Raw genomic sequence first — 10,751 nt, 5'->3', positions numbered from 1 at the left:
TTGAGGGAAGCATTGGAAAAGGAATCTGGTTGATACGCCTTTAAATGGAAGAGGGGCAGGCAACAGAACAGGGATTTAAAAGAAAAGAAAGCACTTCGGTTGGATTTCCTCAGGTTTTGCCTGCGCAGAATCAGTTTTGTTATACTCACAGACAATATTTTGACAATTTTGGAATCTTTGGAGTGTTTTCTTCCTAATCTGTAATTATATGCATATTCTACGATCTTGGCTGAGAAATAGTGTTTACTTTGGGAACGTTATTTAAAAATGAAAATTATCTGGCCCCTAGCGTCAAGAAGTTAACAAACAATGCAGGTTGTTATAAAGTAAGTAAGAAAAATTAGCTAAACTAAAGGAAAAATTAACACTAAAATAACGAGGCTATATACAAGGGTTCATTACCGGGTGTAACGGTTCTCGTCCTCTTCATCTGAGGAGTAGCAAGGATCGGACCAATACGCAGCGTGGTAAGTGTCCATTTTAATTTATTAAAACTGAACACTGAAAAATACAAAATAACAAAGTGATTAATACCGAAACACTACAACAGGAAACAATCACCCACAACACACAATGAAAAACAGGCTACCTAAATATGGCTCCCAATCAAGACAACGACTGACACCTGCCTCTGATTGAGAACCATACTAGGCCCAACACATAGAAATCTAACAACAGAACAAAACATAGAAAAACAACATAGAATGCCCACCCCAACTCACGCCCTGACCAAACTGAAAATAAGACATAAAAAAGGACTAAGGTCAGAACGTGAAACCGAGTCAATGTGCAGGTGTACATTTTAGTCGAGTAATTGAGGTAATATGACATTTAGGGAGGGTAAAGTGACTATGCGTAGCATAACAGAGAGTAGCAGCTGCGTATGTAAGAGTGTAAATAATGTGTGTGTGTGTGGCGTCAATGTGCATGTGTGTGTTTGTGTCCGTGTGTTTGTTTGTGTGTTGGGTGTAATAAATATATAGTTTCGTATTCATGCACAGCTGTCAAGAGTAACACATCTCGACATTTGATTTCACTGTAGACAGAGGTCGGAACCAAAATAATAAAGAACCATTATTTTTATTGTTCCGTTCCACTGTTTTGACCAGCAAAATAAAGTTCAGAACCCGTTCACCCCCCAAAAAGATCTGATTTATATCGTTCCTTTCTGTTCCTGATTTTTGAAATTTTTATTACATTTAGCTCAACATTAAATTACTTCACCAATGGATAGAGCAGCTTGCTATGAAGGGCGAGCTATGTATTGTACATGCATTGGACAGTCAAGTGTAGTGTATGGTGCGACATGCGACTGCAGGTGATGAGAGCGCTGGGCACTTGTTTTTATGACATGCATTATCTGAATTAGGCCCACAAATTCATACCTACTGGGAGCTGATTCTATGAACTAACTTTGAACTTTGAACCTTGATCATGACTCTCAGTTCCATTACATTACACATATGCCGCCTCGGTTTTCCTGAGCTAGCTACAAGCTTTGTGTGCAGAGCGGCTCCAGAATTAAAATAAAAACGCGTCTTACCTTTTTTAATAATCCACTTTGAACGTGACGATTAGTATCCTGAAAAGTTCGGCCATTGTTCTCTAATAAAAAAAATCTCTCTCCCTAATTCTCAATCACGCCTGTAAGGTCAGTAGCTACAGTAGACTATGCATGCAGTAGACCGTGTTCTACATCTGCATTGCTTGCTGTTTGGAGTTTTAAGCTGGTTCTGTATAGCACTTTGTGACATCAGCTAATGTAAAAATGGCTTTATAATACATTTGATTGATTGATTGACTATGCACTGTTTTTTGTGGACATGAAAAAATGCCCGAATGTAAAATAACGTTATTAACCAGTTCCCATGTTTTCAAATAACGGTTCTGTTCCAGAACAGTGTTGTGACGTGACTATCATTAACCTCTCCTGGGTACGTGAGACGTTAGCGTCCACCTCTTCAACAGCCAGTGAACTGCTGGGCGCCAATTCATACAGAAATACTCATTATAAAATTCAGAAAACAAAACATATTTACATAGGTTTAAAGATTAACCTCTTGTGAATCAACCACGGTGTCAGATTTGAAAAATGCTTTACGGCGAAAGCATACCATCGATATTTGAGACATAGCCCAGCAGACAAATCATTACAAACAGTAACCAGCCAAGTAGAAGAGTACACAGTCAGAAATAGAGATAAATTCATCCCCTTACCTTGATGATCTTCAAATGGTTGCACTCAGCAGACATTATTTACTCAATAACTGTTCCTTTTTTCGATAAAGTCTCTTTATATCCAAAAACCTCCATTTTGTGGCACGTTTTTCAGTAATCCACAGCTCAAACGCAGTCAAAACAGGCAGACAAAAAATCCAAATTGTATCCGTAAAGTTCATAGAAACATGTCAAACGATGTTTTATTCAATCCTCAGTTGTTTTTAGCCTAAATAATCGATAATATTTCAACCTTAATCGGCGGCCCATATGTATGTTCTGGCTTGAGGTATTCAGTAATTCACCCTTACACGCTGACTTCATCAGAGAAACTGTCACGTGTGCTCCCTCTCCGGCCTCTAGGTCACCAGGCTGCTCGTTATGGCGCCACACCTGTCACCATCATTACGCACGCCTGCGCGTCGTTAGACTCACCTGGACTCCATCACTTCCTTGATTACCTGCCTTATATATCACTCCCTTTGGTTCCTTACCCAGGCGTCATTGTTTCTGTTTCATGTATGTGCGTTGTTCGAGGTTCTTGGTTTGGATTATGTTCTGTTTATTTTATTAAACACTCACTCCCTGAACTTGCTTCCCGACTCTCAGCGCACATCGTTACAGAAACAACCGGAGGCAACAATAGTATCTTGTTCAAATTGACACAGAAGACCTCAACAACAAATCTTGCTACGGCTCTAATGGTGTCTAACATAATCTGCTCCTCAATTCATATAGACTGAATTCAACATCAAGGCCTCATTCTATCTTAGATTCCTCGCACGGGGCTCCAATATGTCGTGACGTGACTATATTATCTGTTGACTGTTATTTATGGGAATCAAACTAATTATGTTTAATTGTTACTCGATTAAGTTATACAGATATCTTTACATCAATAACAGTAATTATTTATTACTTCATCAGTCTCATTCTGAATGTTGCATAATCCGTGGATCTGCAAGAACCCTAGCCCTTTAGAATTTTTGCTACACAATTGATTTAATATTATTTATTAACTAACTTATCTCATGTAAGTGTGTATGGGTATTCTGTGTAATTATTTAGTTAGTTAATAAATAAATAATTAAATCAATTTGTGTAGCAGTAAATATTCTAAAGGGCTAGGGTTCTTGCAGATCCACGGATTATGCAACATTCAGAATGAGACTGATGAGGTAATAATTAATAATTTACTGTTATTGATGTAAGAGATATCTGTATAACTTAATCGAGTAACAATTAAACATAATTAGTTTGATTCCATAAATAWCAGTCAACAGATTAATGATAGTCACGTCACGACATATTGGAGCCCCGTGCGAGGAATCTAAGATAGAATGAGGCCTTGATGTTGAATTCAGTCTATATGAATTGAGGAGCAGATTATGTTAGACACCATTAGAGCCGTAGCAAGATTTGTTGTTGAGGTGCTTCTGTGTCAATTTGAACAAGATACTATTGTTGCCTCCGGTGTTGTTTCTGTAACGATGTGCGCTGAGAGTCGGGAAGCAAGTTCAGGGAGTGAGTGTTTTAATAAAATAAACAGAACATAATCCAAACCAAGAACCTCGAACAACGCACATACATGAAACAGAAACAGAAACAATGACGCCTGGGGAAGGAACCAAAGGGAGTGATATATAAGGCAGGTAATCAAGGAAGTGATGGAGTCCAGGTGAGTCTAACGACGCGCAGGCGTGCGTAATGATGGTGACAGGTGTGCGCCATAACGAGCAGCCTGGTGACCTAGAGGCCGGAGAGGGAGCACACGTGACAGTTTCTCTGATGAAGTCAGCGTGTAAGGGTGAATTACTGAATACCTCAAGCCAGAACATACATATGGGCCGGCCGATTTAAGGTTGAAATATTATCGATTATTTAGGCTAAAAACAACCTGAGGATTGAATATAAACATCGTTTGACATGTTTCTATGAACTTTACGGATACAATTTGGATTTTTTGTCTGCCTGTTTTGACTGCGTTTGAATGGCTTTATAATACATTTGATTGATGTTTGGACTATGCACTGTTTTTTGGGACAAAAAAATGCCCGGAATGTAAAATAACGTTATTAACCAGTTCCCATGTTTTTTTCAAATAACGCGTTCTGTTCCAGAACAGTTAGATGATGAGTTTGACGCTGAATTTTTTAGGGAATTGAGTGACTATGGCGGTTGAGGTTATAGTTTGAGGTTGGGGTATTAGGTGGACTCGGGTGGTGGCGGGTGGGGGCGTGGGGAGGGGAGGTGGGGAACGAGGTGGGAGCGGGGGTGGCGGATGGGGGGGCGACGGGGGGCGAATGGGATTATGGGGTGGAGGGGGGACGGGGGTGGGGCGGCGCGGCGGGGGTGTGGGGCTCTGGGTGGCCGTGCAGACGGATGTGAACGCTATGAGGGAGTGAGAGTGGGATGGGAGCGGGGGGGTGAGTGGGGGGGCTGGGGGTGGTGGGGGGGCCGGGAGGAGGTGTGGTTGTGGGCGAGGGTGGAATTTGGGGGGGGGGGTGTGGTGGTGTGGGTCGGAGGGGCCGGGGTAAAGTAAGGTTAGTTCGGTTCCATGTTTCGGTGAGACGGTTCGGTGTGTGCAGAGGGCATGGGTGTTGTGACGTGACTATCATTAACCTCCCTGGGTACGTGAACGTTAGCGTCCCACCTCTTCAACAGCCAGTAAACTGCTGGGCCCAAATCAAATACAGAAATACTCATTATAAAAATTCAGAAAACAAAACAATTTTACATAGTTTAAAGATTAACCTCTTGTGAATCCAACCACGGGTCAGATTTGAAAAATCGTTACGGGGGGCGTGGCGGGAAGCAGATAGAAGAGGGAGAGTGGAAGGATGATGAGGAAGGGGCATAGGGGAGCGAAGGAGGCTGGGAAGTAGAGGCCGGGAGAGCGATCGAGCGGCGGCGGGTGGGAACAGGGTGGGAATTATGTTGATGGGAGAATCTGGCATAGCGGGGTGTGCGAGCCACAGGGGAGGGGGAGGGGGAGTGGAAACTGGCCCGGAGGAGACGGGAGGCAGAAGCGAAGAAGGGTCAGCCGGAGGGGACGAGGGAGAAGAAACCAGCTGAGGGCGAGGGTAGGGAGGCAGAAGTGGGGAGGTAGAAGGAGGAAGCTGGGGGATTAAGATCACCAGCGCGAAATGCCCAAAGACATGCGGCCAGATAGTGAAGGGGATAAGCTCACGGCCATGGACCTCCTGTGCAAGTTGAGAACTGTTTTGGTGTAGTGGATGAATCGAGCGCTTCACCATCTGGCGAGAATCCTAGCCTGCGGCCGAAGCACCAGATGGCCAACTGTAAAGTTTGGTGAGATGGAATAATGGTGTTCTGGGGATGTTTTTCATGGTTCGGGCTAGGCCCTTAGTTCCCGTGAAGCGGAAATCTTAATCGCTACAGCATACAATGACATTCTAGACAATTCATTGTGCTTCCAACTTTATTGGCAACATGGGTTTGGGATGCCCTGTTCCTGTTTTCGAGCCATGACAATTTCCCCGGCATCAAGCAAAGATCCATCAAGAAATGTTGTTGAATCGGGTTGTCGAAGGAACTCTGACTGGCTGGACACAGAGCTCTGACCTCAACCCCATCAAACAGCCGTGGCGAAGAATGGTTGTGTGTATAAGAGGAATCTTAGTCAGTGAGTAATTGTAAGGCTGAAATTAAAGAGTCTGGCGCGTTGAGGCTAGTAGGGCTGCAACGCTGGGATGCGACACAGCGGAGACTAGAATGGAAGTGACCAATGGCTTGCGTTTGGGTGGAAACTCGGGCTAGTAGGGCGTGGCGAGGCGGGTGGCAGGCAAAGATGAGTTGGGGTGCGGGTGATGCGGGGGTGGAAGGGGGTAGGTTTGTGTGGGTGGGGATGTGAAAAGTGAGGACGGGAGCAATGTAGCTACAGGTGCGCATGGAACGAAAAATAAGAACGGGATTAAAAGGACGTTGGGAGAGAACGGGGAACGGGAGAGTCAGGCGAGTCAGAGGAAATTTAACAGACAACATTCGCGGGGGTTTTTCTTAATCTATAAACGACTTTGAAATTGGATCTGGCTGATTCTAGGAGGAGCGACTACGCGAAACAGGCAGCAAGCGAGGGGTTTGGCATTGACTCTCTTAAAAGGCTATTTGTGTGCTTTTGCCTGGCTGAATTGTGAGTTGGGTAGTGTTAGAAGAATTGGGGATCGTGGGTGGTGGTCTGATGGGATATACTGAGGGTTGCAGGATAGAAGGCTTTTGACTCGCTTATATCCGCACAAAAGGGAAATAAATGGCGGCCGAAGGGAAGGCAATGGAAAATGAGTGAGAAAAAAAAAAGAAGGGGAGAGGGCACAACGCTCGGACCGGCGATTGGGGCTGGATAAGATCAAACCAGACTGTGATGTACGGATATGGCCAGACATGATAACAACATGTGTGCAGGCCGCTCGGAAGGGATCGGGGTTTAATGTGTGGCGGGGTGGGTTGGAATTACTATTAATAAAAAAACAGACTTATAGGTACTGACGGGGATCTAACGGCAATCGCAGTGCTGTAACGAATATCAGTCTAGAACGGTATGCGGTAGTTGAGAATTACACTGAATAAAGGGTATAAGAGCATTGGCTCATGTCCACTCAGGGCTAGTGAAGACAAACGCAAGTCAAACAAATAAAAACACAAAGACAAGTAAAACCATTCATCACTAGAAAATCGCCAAAATGTGTGATTCCGTCATCATAGAGTTCAGAGACATAAAACATGTCAAAGCAAGTTTAATATTCACATCCTGATCGCAGCACTGGTAGTTAAGTTATGGTTTTTAGCACATCGAGTAACAATGAAACCATTAAGTGTAATGTATCATCTTGTTCCATCGAGAATCCTCATAGTGTATCCCAACCCCTCAACTCTGCTTTCCGGATCCAACTTCTCATTTACAAATATTAAATCGTAAGCCTACACTCAATGACTGCTATCTTCAATAATGTCATTTGTGTATAATCAGTATCGTGTCGTGAGAGGTTACGGGTAATCAGTCAGTAATTCACCACCTTATCACACGCTTGAACATATCAGATCAGATGAAGAGAGAACTGTCAGTTGTGCTCCGACATCTCCGATCTGATCGCCCCTGACCTAACGATATATTTTCACCAGAGCATTAAGTTCAATAAACCTGTACTGACCAATCAAAGTGGTTAAATATGTCGCCACATTCACCATATTCAACCACTTCCTATGTTACTTTCGTGTCAGCTGCTTGTTGCTGCTGTCGTCTTGTTGGTTCCGTTAGATTCTTCTCACCTCTGAGACAATCTTAACCGATTCATTCCATAAACACAGTTCCTGCTGAGATTACCGCCTGTAGATAATATCACTCGCCTTGGAATGTTCCAGCCCCAGGAGCGTTCCTCATGTGCATTATCCTGTTATCTTGTTGCCTGTCGCGAGCTGGTAAATTGTGTAGTTGCCAAAGAATTGGATTTTCCAGAATATTGAGACTATATAAGTAGTCATTGGGTGATTGGACATTAGTTACTCGAAAAATTGTTTATTTTATAATTAACCGTTGTAACAGACTCTTGTCAAACGCAACGATCTCTGTTAAACCTTTAAATTCCGATCTACGGAGGGAGATAACCGAATACAATCAATGAAACTAAAATCTCGTGCTTTGAATTAATCAAAAGTACATTAGTATAAATGTAGTCTACTAGTACAAATACGTCGCATCAACATATCTACGTTAGTCAATACCGTCAGAAACGAACGAACATATTGAGAGGATGGAGGAGGATAATCAAAAGAATTAGAATTGAGGCCGCCACAGCCAAGTATAACTTCTTATATGATGACGTAAGTTGCAATTAAACCATGTGGAGTATATCATTCATCATATGAATTGGAGGAGCCAGGAATATTGTTAGACAATTTAGACCAAAGCCACCAGTAAGCCAGAAGATTTGGTTTGAGCCTAGACTTCGTGGTCCAATTTGAAACATAAGATACAGGGTTGTGTTGCTTATTCTGACGACACGCCCTCGAACCGTGAGCTAAGAGCAATGCGTGAGAGTCCGGAGCCAACCCTTAGGACGAGAGTCAGGCGTTGCTTGATAGCAATAAAATAAAAGGAACAGAATCAAAACAAGCGTAATCCCTTTTCTCACACCTCCCCCAAGAACAACGACATACAATGAAATACAGTATAAGAAACTTATATGACTTTGTTCTGTGGGAGACAGGCCCAAATCCGGATAATATAGATGGGTAATTATATTTTGACGTCTTATAGTAGAGCGACCCACACAGGTCGACATTTTCAATGAGTCGCACGGGAAGTCAGCAACTGCGTGGAGGTAGGCTGATGCAGTGTCTTCGCAGAGACAATCAAAATGACATAACCCTACGTACTCTAAATTGCGCTGAACTTTTGTTGGTGTTAGAGATCATCTGTGGACAGATATAGATATAAATCTCAAGTTTTAGTGATGAGCATCCAGCTATTACACTGGTTCTTTCAGACAGTTCTTGATGATCCATATGTACGCTGCGCAGTTAAGCAAGGGTGGGCATAGCATCCCCCGCATCATGTCGGTATTTGCAATGATTGTTGTCATTGGACATCTAGGGATGTCTGGTCAATTGAACTTCATAAGACACCACCCACTTGTCTCGCCTACATCCCTTCATGATTGCTCGTCCACTCACTATAATACGCTTCCTATCTCCTCTCCTCCTACGAGTATAGTGTAATAAGAACCCGTCCCTTCAGGAATTGCTACACAACCGTCTGACTGGGTTTTCTCCAAAACACCTCTACTCTAGTGGCGGTTCTGTGGAACCGAAGGAGGGAAGCTTTTTGCGTCGGGCGATACGGGCGTGAAGATTAGTTGTCTGACAGGACACAGGGGGAATAAGGATACACGTGCTCACTATGAGGACGGAAGACTGGAATAGAACGGATGGAGGCGACTGCTATGGGCGCGGCAGGAACAGAGCCGCACCATAGAGCCCCCCACCAGAAGAGCTGTGGAGAGACAGCCAGCCGTGCATTCACAATAGACGTATTTTATCAATGGTTGCTGCGTATGCGTTGATCGGTAATGTATAATTATTGAGGCACGGGGAGAAATGATAGTGCCGTTCAAATTACGGTATCTTATCGATGTGACGCAATGTGAGGAAGGACGCCCATTTTCTACATCTTAAATGCTCCCTCTAAGCAACGATGCAGAACTTCCCCCCCCCCCCATTCAAGCAATAAGTAGTACTAGATTAACACCCCAACCGGAGCGGCATGCTTTCTGAGCCCCAACTATTGGAGAAGACATTTCGATTGGCCAACTTGGGAGTTCTGATTAGTTTTTTATTTTGCGTGCCGCCATAGCAGAGAATTTTTTTAAAACCTTTTATTCATAACCACTCCAGAGGACCACTGGATTCAGAACGATTAATTAAATTGCGGTCCGAATAAGTTTTTAAATTTATTTTTGCAATAAAAAATCCAAACTGCACCAGCATGAAGTTACACGGGATGTCATGTAACACAAGAAAGGAATTGAAATATTAAGGACACGCTTCGTAAATTTTCCTATGCTTTATAGCTGACAGTTATTTATTTAGGTTAATAATAAAAAACATACTTGTAGGATGAAATCATACATGGTTTCAACGAACGGTTCTTATATGAGACCGCCTCATTAAACCAACACCATGAGCACAACATTATACGCGAACAATACAATTTTCTGAGTTGATGACATATGTACTGCATCCTTGTTGGTGCGTTGTGACCGTAACGTGGCGAACTGCTAGTAAGCGTATTGAGCTGTGTGTGATGGTTGTCCACTGTGTTTTTAAGACACTAACACCTATATTTTATTAGCAAAGAACACGACCATTGCGCAGGAAGTACAAAGGATCGGACTATAAAATAGCGAAGCTCACAAAATTGGTTAGCATGGGTGTTGGACTAATTAAGAACTTTTAAATCGAACAAGATATGAAACAGCGATAGAGAGGAGTTTAAACAGTCCACAATTTCGTGGTAAATCCAATGTTATTACTATGTAGTCAAACGAGTCAACTCTCTGAGTCAATACATATAAGTAATTCGCGTACCTCATCTTGATCATGATGTGGGGTATCTAAAAGAGGGATTATTTATGTAATCTATTTTGGCGTGATACGGTACACAACCTCATTGCATTAACTCTGGGAGTATGCTACACCAGACGAACACACGGCACAATCCCTTGGCTGGTGAACGAAGGTGTATCTTAGGTGGTGTGGGGTACTGTTGTATCATGCCCACGCAACATCTTGGGCCAAATCTGGGTGTGTTTTAGTAAGGGTCGATGTTGTCTGCTTTTCCATGAGGAGGAAAGAGGTGCACGTGCAGAGTACTTAATGCAGGGACCTCAATGGTCTGGCCCGCTCCACACCAGAAGGAATATCTACTGCACAATAGTATCTATGTTCCTCATGAAATTTAATAACTAATACCCAGGTATTGTTAACTTAATCCACCACGCAGTTAGAATTGAGCACGT

The 10,751-nt window shown here is 43.1% G+C and overlaps 1 protein-coding gene across 1 annotated transcript in view; it reads right to left on the bottom strand.

Moving 5' to 3' along the window:
• LOC111961576 (copine-9-like) overlaps nucleotides 1-5,474 on the bottom strand; it is a 115,760-nt gene extending 110,286 nt beyond the window's left edge. Inside the window, exons 1-2 of the mRNA XM_070441547.1 lie at nucleotides 5,015-5,474; nucleotides 4,433-4,608 (exon numbers count right to left, since the gene is read on the bottom strand). Coding sequence (XP_070297648.1) covers nucleotides 4,433-4,608; nucleotides 5,015-5,474 — 636 coding nt within the window. The remainder of the gene's footprint in view (nucleotides 1-4,432; nucleotides 4,609-5,014) is intronic.
• Nucleotides 5,475-10,751: the final 5,277 nt, after the last annotated feature.

This window comes from Salvelinus sp. IW2-2015, linkage group LG1, assembly GCF_002910315.2.
Source record: "Salvelinus sp. IW2-2015 linkage group LG1, ASM291031v2, whole genome shotgun sequence".
NCBI lineage: Eukaryota > Metazoa > Chordata > Actinopteri > Salmoniformes > Salmonidae > Salvelinus > Salvelinus sp. IW2-2015.
This window is presented reverse-complemented; position numbering and strand designations above follow the sequence as displayed.